A 21,524-nucleotide genomic window follows, 5' to 3' on the forward strand; every position below is an offset into this window, starting at 1 on the left:
CATGTAACATGTGGATGCTCTCTATTGCCTAGATTCAAAACTTGGACCTAGCTATAATGATAATTTTGTGATTGTTTGGGGCAATCATTTAATTTCCCCGTGCCTGGATCTGTCTCTGTAGTGATTTTTCTTTTGGTTATAGTCACATTTTCTATTTTCTTGCATGTCCACTGAGGTTTGTTTTTTGTTGATTTTTTTAAACTGGATTTATGACATAAATTTTCCATTATTGATGATTTAATCGTATTCCTTTATAGAATGTTGGACTTGTTCCAAAAGGCAATTATGGATTATTTTGCTCCTCTCAAGGTTTTTTTACAGGCTCCTTTAGGTCTGGTCTACAGTAAGGCTTATTCTTCTTAGTTCATCTTCTAAGGTCTCCAAAGTTTCTACTGAAATTTCATATATCTCAAACATTAGGCTTTCTAGCACTATAAAATAATATTCTGGGAATTATTTTACAGTCCCTCGATACTTATTTTCTTCCCAGGAATCGCTCTAAGACAAATACCTGGGGCCTCCTACTACTCAAGTCTAAATTGATAATACAGTGAAAGATTCAGTGGTCTTTTGTTCTGATTTCTAGAGTTTTTCTCTTGTCTCCTCTCCTCCACAGTACCATTGTTTTCCCCAGTTATTCTGCCTGTTTTACATACTCTAGCCCCTGATTTCTGGGGTTTGTCTTCATTGTAACGTATTACCCCATTTTCAGTTGACTTCCCACTCTCTGGAGTTGGCTGGGAGTTAACTTCTGTAAAGGAAGTAATGGTGGCACTGGTTTGTTTCTCTTTTGTGAGAGATCACAGACCAATGGTGTGTTTTCCATCTGCAAATGGTTGTTTCCTACATCATGTCCAATGTTTTGCTTTTTGAGGGTAAATGTAGATCATCTTCTCTCATGTCTTAAAGCAGAAGTCTCTCTGAGGACATTTTGTGTGTATCACTATAACCACTGATAAATTAGTCTTCAAGAGGTCTCAAAGGGAGCCCATTTTCATAATCGCTTAAAACTACCTACTAAAGATTCCCAATTACATTGATAACACTGATATTTACATTTCATCTACATATTCATCACATAGCCTAGATTAACATTAGGTAAATTCCTATCTCTGCCTCTCCTCTTCCTCCTCAGAGAGGGGGGGAAATGGAGGAGAGAGAGAGAGAGACAGAGAGAGAGAGAGAGAGAGAGAGAGAGAGAGACAGAGAGAGAGAGGGAGGGAGGGAGGGAGGGAGAAAGAGAGACTTGGAAAATGATCTGGAGGACTATCTCTTTAGTATAGTTGTATATGAAGCCCTAGCTTCACAAGTTAATATGGGTCTGATATGCATTTAGTAAAATGACAGGAAGTGTATGGGATTTTGCAAAATGCCTCAGAGTTGCCAAAGTATTACCTACAGTGTGAAAGAATGGAAGCATTAAAGGGTTAATGCAAACTAGATGTGCAAACATTCTTTGTCTTAACAGCCAAAAGAGTATTAAGTAAATTCAAAATACTAATGCATAAATTAGCGTGGATCATTGTAATGACTTTTCCCCTTGTGTATGTCTCCCATGAAGTTTGACTTTTTATCATAAACTCCAAGAGAGGTCTATGTGTTGAGGTAAGAAAGTACATGCTTAGAAGCTAGATGTAAAGGAGTAGTGCAGTTGAATTTTAGTTCATTCAGCGATTGCAGATGTAGACACAAAAGCACTTCAAAAATGTCTTTGGTGTCTCTGTCTCTCTGTGTGTCTATGTCTCTCTCTCTCTCTCTGTCTCTCTGTCTCTCTCTCTTTCTCTCTAACTAAAGTTAAGAATAACAAAGGGTAGAGCTGTTTCTGGGGTTGTTTCCTTGCTCCTATTCAGGAATAATGAACATAGCAGGTGAAAAATAATGTCAAAGAAAGACTTAGAATCAAAGAAAAGCCTTATAGGTTAGCTTTACTTTCACATTTTACATCCGTGAAAATTGAGGTTTAAAAATGTCAAGTAACTTTCTCAGCCTAAAAAAGCCCCCAAACACCACAAGAACTGACGGAACAAGAACTCTGATTTTTCGAGCCAATGATTCACTTACATCCTAATTGCCAACTAGATGTCCCACCTTGGAGGTTTGATTACAAGCAGCTATGACATTTGCATAGCATGGGACACAGCTGTTCAAAGTGAATAGGCAAGAATACTGGAAGTGCAGGGATTATTTGGCCATCTATTTAGTAAGCAAGTGACGCTTGGAATGTAGCGTGAGAGTTGGAAAAGACATTTGGAGTGGTATTGTGATGAATGAGTATGTGTCCAAAGTTTTAGACTCTGGCCCAGTTAGTTACATTTTACCTTGGCCGCTGAAAGTTTAAAAACAGGGGGAAGACTTGATTAAAACTATTGCTCTGGTCAAGGTTGACCTGAGCATATAGAAAGATGAACGAGGGGGGGCTGGGAAGGTGGCTCAGTGGTAGAGCGCTTGCCTTGCATGCCTGAGGCCCTGGGTTCAATTCCCCAGCACCACATAAGCAAAAAGAAAAAAAGCCGGACGTGGTGCTGTGGCTCCAGTGGTAGAGCACTAGCCTTGAGCTGAAGAGCTGAGGGACAGCACCCAGGCCCAGAGTTCAGGCCCCACGACTGGACCACCCCCCCCCAAAAAAAAAGAAAGAAAAGAAAGATGAACGAGGGAGGAGCCCAGAGGTGCAAATACAATGATAAGATTAAAGATGACCAAAATAAAACCACTGTTTTCAGCTGGGAGTCAAAGGGCAACAGGTGGGAAAGATAAAGATCTGAAGCTTTCCTGGAATGTCAAGTCATCCAGGGTCAAGACAAAGAGAATTTTGGAGGGGTGTGCAGGTAAGGCCTAGAGAAAGACACAGGAGCGTGTGTGTGTGTGTGTGTGTGTGTGTGTGTGTGTGTGTGTGTGTGTGTGTGTGTGTGTGTGTGTGTGTGTGTGTGTGTGTGTACTTGAACTCAGGGCTTGGAAGCTGTCCCTGAGCTTTAGTGCTCAAGGCTAGTTAAACCACTTGAGGCAAAGCTCCATTTAGTGATTAATTGGAGTCTCAACGACTTTCCTACCAAGGTTGGTTTCAAACGGCTACACTCAGATCTCAGCCTCCGGAGTAGCTAGGATTACAGGTAGGCACCGTTTTATATATTCGCATTTCGGTTTTGTGGTCATTCAGAGAGAACGTAAAAAGCTCAGCGGGAACCCAACCCGCAGACCTCAAAGCTTAGATAGATCCAAGACACAGTCCCACCTCTACAACTAGCCTGGTTATGCAAATGAGCGAGGTCCAGAGGGATGCCCCAACCTAAGCTCCGCCCAACCGGCCTCGCGCCTGCGCACTCTCGCCCTCCTCTTGGCCGCCGCCGCAGCCGCCAGGAAAGAGCTGGGGGTGGACGGTGGCCCGCGAGGCTCGTCGCAGACAACGCGGCGGCGATGTCCACGAGCCAGGCGAGCGCCGCGGCGGCAGCGGCGGGGCCTCGCGCGCGGCAGGGCGGCCTGGGCTTTGGCCTCCCTCCGGTTCCCTGGAAGCGGGCCGGTGAGCAGCAACGCGGGAGCGGCAGCAGCAGAGGCGGAGGCCCCGGCGTGCGTCCGTCTCCTTCGGCCTGAGCCCGGGGCGGCCGGGCGGCGCGGGGGACTGGAGGGGGTCCGCTGCCCGAGGATGGGAATTCTCTTCACCAGGATATGGAGACTGTTCAATCACCAGGGTGAGGGGCTCGGGGCCGCGGCCCGCCGGGCCGGGCCGGGGCGGGGGGTCCGCCCGGACCGCGCTGTACGGGTGGGGGCTCGGGACACTTCCGGAGTGCGGGCGGCGCGGGTGCGGGCCCGGGACCCCGCCGGCCCTCCACTCGCGGTCTTGCGGGGTGGCTCGGGACCCGCCGCTCTTTGTCCCAGGGCAGCGTCCGAGGCAGTCGGAGTCTGCCACGAACCCATTGCTCGGATTTCGCGCCCCGGAGTGGAAAAAAGGCCGCCACGTCCAACGTCCAGACGTGGCCTGGGCCGGGCCTGTCTCTTCTGGCTTCCTTCTTCCAGCATGGAGGAATGCCGGGGTCACCCGGCATGGGGGTAGGGGGGAGAGGGGAGGTCGTAGGTTACGGCCCTAGTCACCGCTGAGCCAGCGAGGATTGCAGAATGCGGAGAACCCGGCAGCACTCTGGACCGGGCCGGGCACATCTCCGGGCCGGGAGCCGGCCTCTGCCCTACCCCCCCGCCCCCGGGCGGGGAGGGCCTGCCAGCCTCCTGCGGCTTCCTGCGGGGTGATGGGTTTCTTTCAGTTTTATGTGTTGTTATATGTCATCTTAAGGTTAGGCTTAAGGTCATTAGCCTACCTGAGTGGGTCATTAGAGGGTTTTTCTTGTTTTTCTTTTTCTTTTTCTTTTTGGCTGTGAAAAAGGGTTAGAGTCTCACTGGAAGCTTTAAAAACCATCCTGTATTAGTTCACCTGAGGTCAACAGCAAGTTACTGAGTATAAAGGTATTTTGTAGGGATGCTGACATTTATATAGATGCAAACGATTGTTTCGAGATACAAAATTGGTTACAAAATGAATGTGTAAAACTGGGGAAAGAGTAGCTTTAACCAAAACTGGGTATTTATTACAATACAGTATAGTATACTTCTCAGGTTCGGCTATTCAACGTTCTTCCTGTCAATAAAAGCAACTCTCCATCCTCCTTCAGGATGGAGCCACCCCTCGTAAAGAGATTTGGGAGGCAGCACCAATGGACCCTTATGTTTTATTTAAATTAAAGACTGTAGTTTAGATCACGTGGTGCTAAGTGGAATTTTTCATAAAGTGAGAAAACCAGTTCTAATCAGCACTGTCTGTGCCTGTGTGCGTCCAGAAAGGGAGAGTGGGAACCATTCACTAACCTCTGTGAGCCTATGTGTACTCAGCTACAACACAGGGGATTTGTGGAGCCTACACATTCTGAAACCTTAATCTCTAGGTTTAAGTATTCAAACTTGTTGTAAAACGGATAGTGCTGACAGTAGGTAAGGCCTATCCTAGTCTTAATTTCCATATATTAAAACAATTTCTTTAGTGAAGCTAGTGTTCTATCTTTACTATAGGGTTTGCTTGTTAATTGAGCTCTGGTACTGACAGGAAAGTAAGATGTCTCTACTTTGTGGTTTGAATCAATGATAAAATTGTTTGTTTCTGTTAACTTAAGAATGAATTAGAGCTTTCCCAACAGTTACTTGCCAGTAGTAAATAACAAGGAAATGCATTGATCACTAATGGTCACATTCTTGTAACGTGTGTTCTGTGGTCATTTAAACTGGTCATTTACTTTGTTAGGAAATAACTTGTAAGGAATTGGTGAAGTCAAATTCTAGAAAGTTACCTCTCAATATTGGGAAAGAGCAAGTAAACCTTCTCTTCAGTTAAACAATGTGGTGGTCTAATCAGCAGTCATTTTTCTGATTATTGGACATGCAAACTAGATATATTTTAGATGTTTTATTTTACCTTAGGGGGAAATTCAGGACACATTCCTATATATTTTGTTTTTATTTTTATTTATTTCACAGAGACACCTGGGAAGGAGGCTTGAAGGATTTTGCCATATCTCTGTTTTGAAACGTCTTTTCAGTTAGGCTTAATATTACTGCACAGTAGCGAGGTGCAGTGGCTTAGGCTGTAATCCTAGATACTCAGGAGGCTGAGATGTAAGGATCACAGTTCGAAGCCAGCCTGTGCAGGAAAGTCCAGGAGACTATAATCTCCACTTAAGCACAAAAAAGCTAGAAATGGACCTGTGGCTCATAGATTGCTGTTGTTCAGCACAAAACCTCAGGGACAATGCATAGGCCCTAAGTTCAAGTCCCAGAACTGCCACCAAAACTTTTTTTTTTAATTATTTCATTTTGAAAGCCAATTGCTTGCTTTACAAACTAGAAAAGCAAAAAGTTATATTTACATAAGGGATTCAATTAATACAGCATTCTAATAGATACTGTAGTTTATATCATCTTTTTTTTTAAGTTTCAACAGTTCTTTATTTAAATAGTCATTTATTCCCTCTCTGAAAAGAGGTACAGGAACTTTCCCAGGCTATACAGCTGTTACGTGGCAAGGCAAAATAACAAAGATATGTGATGCTGGTTATTGGTCTCCTGACCTAATTTTCCCCCCTATTTTTCTGTTCAAAGTCTTTTGTAGCTACACTGTAAATCTTTAACTTTGGGACTTAGAAGATTTAATGACTTTTCATATATATATATAGAAGAGCCTTTTGTCAGTGATTTACTAAAACCAACAAAACCCAACAATTTTTAGCTCCTGTTTTAGGTGGTGGAAATAAGGCTGGGAACAAAACAGACAATCCCCCTGCCCTTAAGGAGCTTCCCTTCCAAGTTGTGGGGAAGTTCACTTTTATTGGCTTTTGCAAGGTTCAGCTCAGAGAGTTTCAAAAGATGGGCTAATTTAACCTTTACTTGGATGATTAACTCTTCACAGATTTCCATTTTACCAGGCAAGGAAACATTAGGTAATTTTTTTTAACTCCATAAATTAAAAATACCTTGGATTACACACACACACACACGGTAGTTTTTTTTTTAACTCCATAAATTAAAAGTACCTTGGATTACACACATACACACACACATCAGCTTTCTTTGTCTAAAAACATTAGGTAGTTTTTTTTTAACTCCATAAATTAAAAGTACCTTGGATCACACACACACACACCACACACACACACACCAGCTTTCTTTGTCTAAGGATTTCTGTTAGATAAAACCAGGAACTTTCTGACACTGGTGTGAATAAGAAAAGGTTGTGAATTTCCTTATTGGTAGCCTTCATATTCCTCCTCTGATTAGTTCTTGGAAAGGGAGTTAGAGATTATAAGTGAGTGCCAAGGAAGATGTCTGTGCCGTGCAGACCGGCGTAGGGAAGTTACTCTGGCTTATATAGCTTATATAATTTTAGTGAATTCAAACATGCAGAAGAGTACATGTGGAAGCTGATATCACAGAGTAGACTATACCATTTGTCAGTATATGGCCTCTTGGTTCCGAATGAACTTTTTTACATACTCTGAAAATGAAGCTGAGTCCTTAAAATACTTTTCTTTTGCCAGCTGGCATGGAGTTAGGCTCTATCAATAGACAGCAGTGGAGGGACATTGCAGGAGGACAGGTTTTCTTTATGGTTATGGTTACCATATGCTCTGCTGACAGGCTCTTTGTGAACACACCTCACCAGTGCTGGGCTCTTGAACCTCCCCCAAACCTACCTCACCCAGAAACTGGTTTCCCTCAGAACCTAGAGTGGGGATTTCTAGTAAGTTCCGGATACCCCACCACCACACCTGCTTGGCCTTTTAGTGAACCATGTCTGACCTCCAACACCCTTCCTTCTGAGTCCTGAGAGACTGCGAGAGGAGCCCGTCTCATCCAGGGATGAGGCTTCTTGTTTGCCATTCCTTGACTTTTTTTTCTTACTACCAAATCTCATTCCAGTCCCCTATAATGCATACTTTCTTTATATTAAACTCCACAAGTTCAAATGATTGTTTGTCTCCTGATTGGCTCTCTAATTTTGTCACGTGTAATTATTATTTTTTCTTTAAGAAAAAAATTTATTTTTCCCCCTGAAAATTTATTAATGTTGCTATAAATAACACGTTTATTTTCAGTTTTTTTAAAAAATTGATGATACTTAAGTTTTGAAAATTGACTTTTCAATCCAAATGGCTCCATCACATATCTCCTTCCAGATCTTTACATCTTCTAGGTCTGATTTGTTTACTAAATGATATATTATTTTTATTCTTGCCAGTTCTGGAGCTTGAATTGAAGGCCTGGGTGCACTGTCCCTGAGCCTCTGTGCTCAAGGCTAGTACTCTGCCACTTGAGCCACAGCGCCCCTTCTTGCTTTTTCTGAGTAGTTAATATTAGAGGTAAGAGTTTCAGGGGCTTTTCTGCCCAGGCTAGCTTCCAACCAGATCTCAGCCTCTTGAGTAGTGGCCACTGGTGCCCAGAGATACATTATTTACCACAGACTTTCACACTCTGTGCTGAGGACTGAGGGAACAATAGTGAACATGATGAATGCGTTTTTTGCTCTGAAACAGAATTGGTAAGGCTTAGTGGTAATTTGCATATGAGATGAGAATGTGGAAGCAAGGTGATGCCCAATTTTTTTGCTTTTGTGTTTTCTGACTTTGTATAATTCATAAGGCCTCCAGAATAATACTTTAAAAAATTAGATTTACTGCCATATTCAAATGTATACATATATATATATATATATATATATATATATATATATATATATATATATATATGTATTTGCCTTCTTTTATTTTGGTGTTTTTGAGACTAGATGACATTGTTTATTTCAGCTTGCCTTCAAACTTTTGGTTGTTCTGTTTTTGCCCCCTGAAATTACAGGCATGTGAATTCATGCTTAGCTGAATTCATGCTTAGCTGAAAGGAACTGCCTGAGTGTGTAAAAAGAAAATGAAAGAAAAGAGAAATGAGAAAAATAAGGATTATTGTGACAAAACAACTGATTAGTAAACTAAAGCCTAAATGATAAATCAGAATTCCATCAAAGCATATAACAGTATGTAGTTGTTTTGGCTTATATGAGTAATTGCAGGAATGCTGTAGCACAGATAATGTAAAAGAAAAATCATAGTAAGCATGAAACTTGTTATAATTCACCTGTATCAAATAGTTGAGATGACTGAAAATTCAATTAATGTTTTTCCATAGAAACTTCTTTGAGTGGCCATGTTTTACTTTGGTGTGCATTTGTCTGGAAGGACTTTTCAGGCTACAGATTTGTGTTTATTGATATAGAGTCTTGTTTCATCTTCATGAGGAAAAGTACAGGCCGGGGTGGTGAAAGAACATAAGAATACTAGGCGTTAACTTAGTATTACAAAGTGTGAATAATCAAGAAATTGACTAGTTGGCACCTTTATCTTTGAACCCATTACACAATCAATTAATTTCATAGTTCTCATTGTGATTCACATGCTATAGTTTAGATTTAGAAGGCTATTGAAAATAATCATTGATACTGTATTGTAAACACTTTTTCTCCTCTCCTGCTAGCAGAAACCAATCTTGGGACCAATGTTCCAGCCTCCGGTAGAAGTTGGAAATGAGTGTTAGGCTAGGGTAAGGAGGTGATGATTCTCTGGATCATGGATTCTTCATTGGAATGGCCCTCCAGAAAGATCTTTGTTCCAAGCAGGTGGCTGGCTCTTCAGAGATTTCCTAGGTTCTATATGTTTGAAGTTTCTTCCTTTTTCTTTTTGAAGTATTTTTAACCTTTAAAAAAAAACTCTTGTACATTTTCTTGATTGACTTTAGAAATCAGAGTTGGTATATTTTTGCACATTCATGTCTGTAGTTGACATAGGAATTGCTCATATGTTTAAAGTTGGGTAGGCAGGTGAGCAGGTTGGTCTTCAGGTATGAGAATGGTATGAGCAAAGTGAATTGGAAAACTATGAGACTTTGGGAACCAAGTAGAGATTTGGGTTAAAACTAACCCTTCTTTGTCATGTCTGTCCTTTTTCACCATATTTCCACTCTTAACTTCTTTTTCCTTGTCTACTTTATCTGTCAACATGGTACATAGGCAGAAGGATACATGGCTTTTTGTTTTAGACTGAATATTTCGGGTCCGCACCTACCTTGTTGTATCTGCTGTACATTAGCTATTTACCTATTAGCTATTTACCTGCTGGGGTTTCCAGACATTCCTTGTCTTGTTGGGTAACATTTCTTTCCTTGTATGAATTCAATGGCTAATTGATTCATTACTTCAACCTTTTTTTCCTGTTATTATAAAGGTGATGTTCAGAGGGGTTACAGTTATGTGATTTAAGTAAAGAGTACATTTCTTTGGGGATGATGTCACCCCTTTCTTTGCTTCTTTCCAGCTTTAGTGTGTAGTGAGTACCACTGCTGTATTTATTACTTTGTATGTGTGTGTGTGAGGGGGGAACGCAGGTGTGGTGGTCATAGGGTTTGAACTCAGGGTCTGTGCCCTGTCCTGTCCCTGAGCTCTTTTGCTCAAGGCTGGTACTCTACACTTTGAGCCACAGCTCTATTTCCAGTTTTTGAGGGGTTAATGGGAGATAAGAGTCACTTAGTGTCTTTTCTGCCAGGCTGGCTTTGAACCACAATCCTCAGATCCTAGCCTAAGTAGGCATGAGCTTTGATTGATTGCTTTTTTTATCATCAACTCTGATATCCTTCTTGTTATTTTTCCATCATGCCACACATGGATTCTCATACTGTGTTACTTTCCATATTTTCTGTCTGCAAAAAGACAAAAATTAAAAAGGTTACACTTTTATCCACCATAGGTTATGGTATCTGATTTCAGTTTTCTGATTGTCTGGTTCATTCTGTATGGTGGCTTCTTTTAAGAAGAGGCATCTTGAAACTGTCAGTACCTTTCCTCAGCAGGCAGTCAGCTTATGATATGAATCTTTCTCGTATGAGCCTCTTCTGCCATCTTCCTTATTCCTCCTGTGTCTCTTATCTGTAAAATAATGGTTCAGTTTAGAACAGGTTTACCTTGCTTGTCACATTCTTTTCAGACAATAGAAAATCTGCCTGTTATTATTTGATAAATTCAGATAAAATTCTTTTCTCTTTTTTTAAAAAATTTTTGCCCAGCTAGGTCTTCCTAACTAATTAGGAAAAGTAATAAGTTTAGAATCAGTAAATAAGGCTTAGGGGCATAGCTAAAAACAAATATCCACCTTGACCTATACCGGATGAGGATTTTTCTTTCTTTCTTTTTTTTTTTTTTAATTTGAAAGCTAATCCTAGAAGGCTCCACTGATAATGTGCTGCTATTGAAACTCCTTTTAGAATTTCTTCAGAGATAATTTTTTAATCTTTTTTAAGGGATTATGCCTCATTTAACAATAAATAGTACTTATTTGAGGTACTTTTTTCTTCATGACAAAAACAAATAAATCCCTTCTTTAAAATCAAATTAGGGGGCTGGGAAGGTGGCTCAGTGGTAGAGCACTTGCCTTGCATGCCTGAGGCCCTAGGTTTGATTCCTCAGCACCACATAAGCAAAAAGAAAAAAGCCGGAAGTGGCGCTGTGGCTCAAGTGGTAGAGCGCTAGCCTTGAGCTGAAGAGCTGAGGGGCAGCGCCCAGGCCCAGAGTATAAGCCCCACAACTGGACCCCCCCCAAAAAAAATTGTGGATAAAATCAAATTAGGGCTGGGAAGGTGGCTCAGTGATGGAGTGCTTGACTTGCATGTATGAGGCCCTGGGTTCAATTCCTCTGCACCACATAAGCAGAAAAAAAGCCGAAAGTGGCGCTGTGGCTCAAGTGGTAGGGCACTAGCCTTGAGCTGAAGAGCTAAGGGACAGTGCTCAGGCCCAGAGTTCAGGCCCACAACCGGACCCCCCCCAAAAAAAAATAAAATAAAATTAATCTTCAAGCTGGGCACCAGTGGCTCATGCCTGTAATTCTAGCTACTCAGGAAGTTGAAATCTGAGGATTGCTATTTGAAGTCAGCCCCAAGCAGGAAAGTCAATAAGAGTCTATGTTATTGCCAAGAAAACTACCAAAAAGCTGGAAGTAGAGCTGTTGCTCAACTGGTAGAGTACCAATCTTGAGCAGAAAAGTTCAGGGACAGTACCTAAGCCCTGCATTCTAACTCCAGACTGGCAGGTACACACAAATTACCTTCAAAGACGAAAGGATTTGCCACCATTGTAGGTATTCAGAATTTTATATCTTAGGTTTTGAAAGCAATTACAGCAGAATAGTGAAAAAAAAAATCATAGTGTCGTTAACATAAGTGTTTATCCTCCTTAAGCCATTAAGCAACATGTAAGAAACATTTTTCTTATATTTAGAGATCTCTACTTTGTTTACACACACACACACACACACACATTTCTATTGTTATAAGGGTACCATTTCTTTCATTGGGCAGAGTCAATGTGTTTTCCTCATGAGTTTTGGCAAGTGTAACTTTTGTCCTGTCCCTAATATATGCTATTATTATAAAATATATTCCTGGAACACTTTAGCTGACATTTTAAGAAGGCACTGATTAAAAATTAGTAACCATCTGAGAAACTTCTGGCTGTGTTAACATTATACAGGTAGATACATTAATAAAATTGAAGAGATGTGTCATTGTAAATTGGGGGCATAGAAAAATGGGTAGAAAGACAGAATTACCATGCTGTTTAGAAACTTTCTAATAGGAAAAAACCTGCACTGTTGAAGGCGTGGCTGTATTGTAAAGATGAGATTTATTGTGTATCACAGCCTATAATATTCCCTAGGTTGGAATTCCTTCCTCCTGAAATGAAGATTTTATTTTAATTAATTTATTTTTGTTGGTAGGGATTGAGCCCAGGGCCTGGGCTCTGTCCCTAAACTCTTTTCCTTAAGGCTGGTGCTCTACTACTTTGAGCCATAGCTTCACTTCTGGTTTTCTTGTGGTTAATTGGAGATGATAGTCTTATGGACTTTCTTGCCAGGGCTGACTTTGAATCATGATTCTCAGATCACAGCCTTCTAAGAGGCTAGGACAGGTGTGAGCCACCATTGCCTAACAAATGATCTGATTTTAAATGAGTCATGCTACATAATTTTTCTCAGGGAAAGATGGTCGTTGATGCTATATGTTTAATAAAAAATAGAGATACATCTTGGGATGGAGCTGAAAGATGTTAGTACTTAATATGGCTTATATGTGTTAGGTCAGAGTGAAACAATCACACTTCTTTTTTTTTTTTTGTCGGTCGTGGGGCTTGAACTCTGGGCCTGGGCGCTGTCCCTCAGCTCTTCAGCTCAAGGCCAGCGCTCTACCACTTAAGCTACAGCGCCACTTCCAGTTTTCTGGTGGTTTATTGGAGATAGGAGTCTCACGGTCTTTCCTGCCCAGGCTGGCTTTGAAACCGCGATCCTCAGATCTCAGCCTCCTGAGTAGCTAGGATTACAGGCGTGAGCCACCAGCGCCCGGCACAATCACACTTCTTAAACAGTTTTATTCTGTTCCGTCTATGACATCTCTTAACTCCCTTAACAGGTTTTCTACCTATTAGTAACCTTTCAACAGCTACAACATTGTTATTCCACCCTGTTCATCTCTAAACATGAATAGAATGGGCTCTGGATTTTAAAAATGATTCTGAAAAGCCTGTATGAGGGAACAGTACTTGCCTTGTGCCAGGAAGAGTAGTTGTCACCAGGCGTGTACAGGCCAACATGTTATAAACAGTTGAGCAGTGCTATTTTAAGCTGAGATTAGTGCACATAGAAATAATGGTGGTAAGTGCTATACAAGAAGTGTGGTAGGAAGGCAAAAGAAAAGTAATTTCTCATGGAAAATGGGACCTTAAAAGATGACTAGAGGGCTGGGAAGGTGGCTCAGTGGTAGAGTGCTTGCCTTGCATGCATGAGGCCCTGGGTTCAATTCCTCAGCACCACATAAAACAGAAAAATCAGGAAGTGTGCTGTGGCTCAAATGGTAGAGTGCTAGCCTTGAGCTGAAGAGCTGAGGGACAGCGCCCAGGCCCAGAGTTTATGCCCCATGACAGATCAAAAAAAAAAAAAAGATGAATAGAAATTCCCTGCTCCTGCCATGAGTAGAAGTTGAAGAAACATCTGTTGAGTGTATACCCTGAAAGGAAGCATGACTTGAACTGGTAATAGTGATGAGAGATAAAGCTGAACCCACTCAATTGTGAAAATCAAATAAGAGTGGCATTATCAGCTCTGTAGTGCAGAAAAAAATATTGTAGAAACAGAAGATGCATTTGAGAGAGACTATTTAGGGAAAAGGATCAAAAGAAGAGTTGGGAAGCACTTCACCTAAAAAAGTAGGCAGTAGGTAGTTTTTTTGTTTTGTTTTTTTGGTGGTGGCTTCTGTCCCTCAGCTTTTCAGCTCAAGGCTAGCACTGTACCACGTGAGTCATTGCACCACTTCCAGCTTTTTCTGCTTATGTGTTGCTGAGGAATTGAACCCACGGTCTCATGTATGCAAGGCAAGCACTCTACCATTGAGCCATCTTCCCAGTCCCTAGTTTTTTGAGATAGAATTAATGGAAGTGGTTAACAAGTAAGATGTTGGGATGAGTTTAGGAGGAATTTGGGAGCACAGGGTAGAAACTGTTTTGGTGCTAGGCATTCCGGTGTGTTATCCTAATTGTTATACTATACTGAAAGATAGTATTTCCTGGGGGCTGGAAATGTGGCTTAGTGGTAGAGTGCTTGCCTAGCATGAAGCCCTGGGTTTGATTCCTCAGTACCACATAAACAGAAAAAGTCAGAAATAGCACCGTGGCTTAAGTGGTAGAGTGCTAGCCTTGAACAAAAAGAAGCTTAGGACAGTACCCAGGCCCTGAGTTCAAGCCCCAGGACTGGCAAAAAAAAAAAAAAAGGAAAAAAAAGATAGTATTTCCTCTTATTATTTTACAGCAAAGAAACAAGGCCTTATAGTTAAATTTATTAATACATAGAATCAATATGCATTAATAATTACAGTTTCTTAAGAGAAAGAATCTTCGGGTCAAAGAAGTAATTGCTATAGTCACATAATCTTTGAGTTAATTTGTGATACAGTCAGTAATATATTACTATTTTTCATGGTTCTGTTATTTGACTGACCGCAGCCAGAAAGCTGTACCTTGGGAACTTATTTTTCATTACAGTCAGATGGCAGCTGGAACTATAGAGGCATCTAAAGCTTCAAGCATGCTGCATGTGCTAGTTTCTTTATTCTTGGGTCTAGACTGTCAGCTGGAATGGCTAAAACTGGGGAGGCTGGCTGTTGAGAGGCCAGCCAATTTTTTCTTACCATAAAAATCTAACCATCCTAGCTTTCCTCACTTGACTGCACAGAATCTTGGCCTTTATAATGTCTGTTTACCCTCGGTGGGAATTGTCTAAAACCACCAGGTGGCAAATATGTGATTTCTTTATCATTTAGGCTCAGAAATAAAACCTCATTACTTCTTGCTACTTTCTGTGAGTTAAAAGTGAGTCTTGGCATCAGCTCAACATCAAGAGGAGGGTACACCCAAGACCATGACTATGTAAGAATTGTCTTTGGAGACTAGCTTCCTCTACACACTGCTGTCTTTAGGATATGATTTTACACTCTGGAAATAGATGAATGCCAAGGTGCCATAGTGACATATGAAGTAGGTAAATCCTGGAGAATACGAAGAGAAGGCAGTTAAAAACAAAGCAATAGTCAGGTCTACTCGTAGTGTAGTATAACCAGTATAATCGTAACAGTCTACAAATCAGTGAATTTCTGACGCAAACTTTAGGTATCAAGTGTATGTATGTGAGATAGATGAATGGGAAAGAAAAACAATGCTCTTTGTAGTGCGTAACTATCATAAGTACATTTAAACCGTCAAACCATGGTAACATGACAGATCTAAGGATCTGTAGCTATAGTAGCAATGATTCCTCTTTGACTTCTGTGGCATCATAGTCTTTTAAATTTTCTTCCAGTCTCCTGACAGTCTGGGAGAAAGAATATAGTGCTTCTGGCTGCCTCCAGAGGTTGCTGGAAAGAGAAGAGGTCTCTATGTAGAATGAGGAGGACAAGGGAAATGAGCATAATAGCACAATTCTGCTGGTATTGTTTAGTTCTAAGACGGTAAGATATGCCATAAAGTGAATTTACTGTACTAAGATGGGGCAAAGACAAATCTTTTGTGTGTGTCTGTTTCTTTAAGGTATTTTCTTTAATTAAATTTGTTTTTTATATTTCAGAGCACAAAGTTATCATTGTTGGGTTGGATAATGCAGGGAAAACAACCATTCTTTACCAATTGTAAGTATTAACTACCTTAAAAATTAGTTGTTTTCAGTTACTTTTTCTGCCAGGTGATATTTGATAAATGAAAGCAAAACAATTTATGTGGAAGTTTCTCTGTATGAAAGCAAGTTGACCATAACCCAGAAGCCAAATTTAACCAAATCTTAATAGAAACAACTAGACATTTATGATATTGAGCATGTTGTTCAGTTGTTTTGTACTAATGCTTTTTTGCTTTTGGAGAGGTGAAAAATATTTGTTTATTGACTTTTCTGGAATGATCTAGATTATTACTCAATTCCAGTTCCAGTTCTTTTAAGTCTTAATTTGTTCATGATATGAGTTAGTGGGAAAGGGATAATTTGCTAAAAATTTATATAAAAAGTTAGGTTTCTTTGTTTCTCAGCTAAAAATGCTTAAACAAGCTAGCTCCCTTACTGGTTATAATATATATATATATATATATATATGATTTTTTTCCAGTTCTATGAACGAAGTTGTACATACATCACCTACAATAGGAAGTAATGTAGAAGAGATAGTGATCAATAATACACGTTTCTTAATGTGGGATATTGGTGGCCAAGAATCTCTTCGTTCTTCCTGGAATACTTACTATACTAACACAGAGGTAATGTTTCTTAATATGCTAAATCTTCTATGAACACAGTGTTCTGTAAATCTTTAGATTTGAAACTTTTAATCTTTCAAAAATATGAGTGTTTTGATATATTGAGTTTAAGCATAGTAGAATATTTGATTTGGTATTATAGTATTGCATTTCTGGAAGGAAAATTACTAGTTGATTAGTCTGATTGTGTCATTGGTTTTAGACTGTGTTTTCATAATGACTTCCATCTCACAGTTTGTAATTTTATTTCTTATATTTGCTAAGGGGGGGCCGGAATTCTAGTTAAATGAGAGAGGACTTTTAAGGTTTTGAATCTTATCCAATTGTACTGTGCATTTTTTATGCGACACAGAGTATTTTTTTCTTTTGGTTCTAAAGCATTTTAGACACAATCTTATGTTTGTATTTACATGTTTCTTCCCAGGAGAGGGCTTTAGGCGTATTCATTTATATACCTATAAAGTGAAGGGGCTGTAGCAATTGTTTCTTAGTGCTGATCATACTCTAAAAGTCTAAGGCTCACTTTAAATCACTAAGTAACAAGGATATGTAACGGTCTGATAACCATTAAGAATTTAATTATAATTTTTGGAAAAGAAGAGATGTATATAATGATGAAGATACTAAATTATACAATACCTTGGAAAGTAATAGCTGTATTAAAATGCTTTGGAACAGAATGCATATGTAGTAATAAAGGCACTTAGTACGCTAGCTGTTTTCTTATCCACTTGCCTCTGGATATTGAAATCCAACAGTAATTTGTTGGAAGCAAATTAAGTAACTTTTAAAAAGTAAATAACTGGGAGCCAGAAGCTTGTGCTTGTAATCCTAACTACTCAGAAAGGTGAGACTTGAGGATCACGATTTGAAGTCAGCTGGGACAGGACAGTCTTATCTCTTATCTCCAATTAACTACCCCCCCCCGCCCCCCCCCCCCCAAAAAAAAAGCCGAAGGTGGTAGAGTTCTAGACTTGACCAGAAAAGATCAAAAATAGGTCTAGGGTTCAGGCTCCAGGACCAGCACAGAAGGGAAGGAAAGAGGAAGGATTTTTTTTCTTGCCAGTCCTGGGGCTTGAACTCAGGGCTTGGGTGCTGTCCTGAGCTGCTTTTGCTCAAGGCTAGCACTCTACCACTTGAGCCATAGCACCACTTCTAGCTTTTTCTGTTTATGTGGTACTGAGGAATCGAACCCATGCTAGGCAATTACGCTACCACTAAGCCACATTCCCAGCCCAGTAGGAAGGATCTTAATGATAGGCATTAACTTAGGCATTATAGATTAATTTACCACTGTTTCCCTCTTTCTTTATAGTGCTCTTAGAATTGAGGATCTTTCATTGTGTCTTCTACCAGTCTCTTCCTTGGGTTAAGAAAGAGCTCTACTTTCAGGAAACAGATTTAAATTACACAAGAGACAGTTTGTTTTTTAATTTAAAAGATTTCACAAGGAAGAATTTAAGAATGTAAACTAGCTCTGGTAGAAGGGATGTCTCTTGGTATTTACCGAATTGCATAAAACAGTTTTAGGTACTGTCCAGATTTGGAGTATAATGACTATTATGTAGTTAGATATATTATTTACTTTTTTAAAATTCCAGTGGAGTCATCAGCTTGGTTTCAGTCTGTAACATTTTAATGGATTCAAAATATATACATAGACATTATTATAAGAAAAAGCAACCACTTGATTTAACTGTCACATTACTTATATTCATGTCCTTTTCAGTTTTCAAATGGATATCAGTAAGAAATATATGCCTGGAAGTAACTTAATCTTAGGACTGTAACTTTTTTTTTCTTAGGATAAGGTAATTTTTTTCTTTTTTCTTTTTTTTATTGTGAAAATACTGTATAGAGGAGTTACAATTACATGGGCAAGATAATGAGTACATTTCTTATCAAGCATTGTAGCCTCCTCTTTGTTTCCCCTTCCCATCCCATCCTCCCCCCACATCCCCTTTTAAAGTTTTTTTTGGGGGGTGGGGAGGGGGTCCGGTCGTGGGGCCTGTACTCTGGGCCTGAGCGCTGTCCCTCAGCTCTTCAGCTCAAGGCTAGCGCTCTACCACTTGAGCCACAGTGCCACTTCTGGCTTTTCTCTTTTTTTGCTTATGTGGTGCTGAGAAATCGAACCCAGGGCCTCATGCATGCAAGGCAAGCGCTCTACCACTGAGCCACCTTCCCAGCCGGTAATTTTTTTCTTTATAGTGCAAACAGCTGGATATAGGTCCATTAATATTTAAGACTAGTTTAGAAAAAAAAATGTATTCTGTTTGATTAAAATGTTAGCATCATGTTATTTTATTTTCCTTAAAAGTCAGTAAATATATTTGACTTAGACATGGATGAAACCTTTAGACTTTATACTCCGTAGCAACTATCAATGGTTTTCAAGTAATACCATAAGATTCTAATGTCTTGGTAGGCATGTAGACTCATGCCTGTAATTCTAGCCTTCAGAAGACTGAAGCATGAGGTTCTGGAGTTTGAGAGTAACCTGGGTTATTTTGTTGAGATTCTGTCTCCAAAAAAACTGTAAACAAAACAAAAATAAGAAAAAAGGATTTTAATCTTGTAGTACTAGGAGCCTTTATAGATTTTCAAATGCAAAATTATGTAATCACTCTTTTTTTGTGTGATCTTTTTAGTTTGTAATAGTTGTTGTGGACAGTACAGACAGAGAGAGGATTTCTGTAACTAGAGAAGAACTCTATAAAATGTTAGCCCATGAGGTAAGTCATCTTTTTACCTTAGATACTGGGGGAAGGAAATGAGAATTTGCATCACATTTGTTCTTCCCAATTTCTCATGGGGGTGCTATTTCAGAATTTAAAAGAAACATTAGTTCTAAACATCCAAATCTAAACTTTTTGTCAAATGATCCAACTTTTCTAAAACTTCACATATGAGGCTTGGAGAAACAAACTTATAACTATAAATGGCATACAGAAGTTGCTAGTATATATCTCTTGAATTTGCTGTTCATCTCGAGTAAAAAAGTGTGTCATTTTAAGAATAGATATCTTCAGTACTTACAGCAGCAAGTGTTTAAAATGGCTCATGTACAAAGATCATGTTTGCCTTAAACATTGACATCTTGCTCTGTCAAATTGATGGATTGTCTTAGTCCAGTATATTTTCTGCTGATTTCATAAAATAGGTAAAATAGATTTACTTTTACTAAAGCTAAATCAAGATCACTAAATAAAATTTGAACCTTTTCAATGTAAAAAAAATTATATTCAGAGTTTTATTTTGGAGACCCTTAAATAAATGGCTTTATTGTGTTTTCATATTTTTGGCTTAGGGATTTCTCCAAATAATTTCAAAATTAATGCTAATTACTTATAAATAAAGTAGCATATAGTATGTATGCTAACTTGTGTCAGAGGTTTGTTCTTTAAATAATACCAGCATTTGCAAGCCTGACCTATAAAAGACTTGAGCAGCACTAGGAAGAGTTGTTGAAACCTAACAGGATAGGAATTCAATCCCATGGAAAATCCATTTACTTAGTGGCTCAGTCACATATCAACTACCAATGATGGTCCATTTTCCATTTAGGATAAGAGAGAAAAATAGTTAATGTCCTTGATAATGACTCAGTGCAAGTTATAATCAATTTCAAAATTTTTGGCCTTTTATAGAGCTACATGAATGAATTATAGTTGAAACTCATAATATTAAAATGATTAACATTTAGAAATTTTCCTTTCTCAACCTGTTATTCAAGAACTGTCAGCTGTGTAGCATTAACAGCTGCCATCCTGAAGAGGGCACTGTAACTAAAAGTCAGGCCTTCAAATAGTTGGACAAGGATTAAATCAATTTTTTTGGCCTATAAAATGTTTTACATAATCATTTTAACTAAATAAGAAATTTATATATTTTTCTAATAAAAAGATTGAAAATGTTATCAAAACCATATTCAAACAGAATCATGTATGGAACAGTATCAATTTGTTCTTACTGATTTTTTTGGTTGTTGTGCTGGTGCTGGTATTGGAGTGGTCTCTGGGCTTAGAGCGCTTGATTGGCTTTTATTATCAATGCTGGGGCTCTGATGCTTGAGCTATGCCTCTGGTTTCAGCTTTTTGCTGGAGAAAAAAGTCTCAATTGTGTCTGGTTGGGCTGCCTTTGAACCTCAATCCTCAGATCTCAGCTTCCTGAGTAGTTAAGATTATAGGTGTGCCTACAATCTTATAGGTGTGTACAATTAAGATCACAATCTCTAAGCAAAACCCTGGATTCAATCCTCAGCACTGCATAAAAATGAAGAAGAAAGACAACATTTAACACAGTTGAGAAGATTTACAAGCACAACAACAGAACATTAGTTTTGTCAATATTGCTCTCTATATAAGTAAAATTTCATGGGACTTTAATTTATTAGTTCTAGCCTTCATGGTTTTGTGGCCTAAGAAAAATAAAGATAATTTAGTTCTTGTACTTATTCTCAAAATTGTACATAAACTTTAAAAAATATTTACCTGCATGCATTTTTATCAGGAAAAGGGTGGTAACTTTGACTTGCTATCCAGTAAGTTTTGTCTTTGGCTTTTAAAAAAAGTTGTGGGGTGGACACAGTGGGCTAGAAAGAGACTAGGAACCTTTGGCCTATTCTGGGAATAAAACCTACCAGTCATCTTGTGATATGTATAGTTCCTATATTTGGAAAGGGGTTAACTGTGGTGGATATCTTGCTCAGATCAGGTTTACAATGAATGTTAAATTATAAAAAAAAATTCAGAAAGTTGAAAGAACTTCTCTGAGAGTCATAGCATAGAAGTGTTAGAACTTAATATCTAACTGGGGAAATTTGATAGGTTTATTGCCCATCTAAGATGACTGTTACTCAAATTTATGAAATCTTCATGGCAAGGCCTCTGAGGTTTGAAGATGAATACAGTTGAATTAGGATAGGGTTTCTCAACTGAGAATTAAGCACTAAAACTCTTAAGATAAACATATGTAATGAATTCACTTATTGCCTGTGCATTTAGAAGATATTAGCTATATCCACTGTTGGAAGACATGCAGTGTAGCCATGGTAAGCACTTTTTATAGAACTTTGTTCTTTTGCGGAACCCTGGTTGCTAAAAGCTGGTTTAGGAGA

The 21,524-nt window shown here is 39.3% G+C and overlaps 1 protein-coding gene across 1 annotated transcript in view; it reads left to right on the forward strand.

The window, feature by feature from the left end:
* Positions 1-3,337: 3,337 nt before the first annotated feature.
* Arl5a (ARF like GTPase 5A) overlaps positions 3,338-21,524 on the forward strand; it is a 28,329-nt gene continuing 10,142 nt past the window's right edge. Inside the window, exons 1-4 of the mRNA XM_070023297.1 lie at positions 3,338-3,683; positions 15,732-15,792; positions 16,261-16,408; positions 19,057-19,140. Of these exons, the coding sequence (XP_069879398.1) occupies positions 3,638-3,683; positions 15,732-15,792; positions 16,261-16,408; positions 19,057-19,140 (339 nt within the window). The 5' untranslated portion in view covers positions 3,338-3,637. The remainder of the gene's footprint in view (positions 3,684-15,731; positions 15,793-16,260; positions 16,409-19,056; positions 19,141-21,524) is intronic.

The sequence above is a fragment of the Dipodomys merriami genome, unplaced genomic scaffold (genome assembly GCF_024711535.1).
Source record: "Dipodomys merriami isolate MVZ:Mamm:240054 unplaced genomic scaffold, mDipMer1.0.p SCAF_1, whole genome shotgun sequence".
NCBI classification, from domain to species: Eukaryota; Metazoa; Chordata; class Mammalia; order Rodentia; family Heteromyidae; genus Dipodomys; species Dipodomys merriami.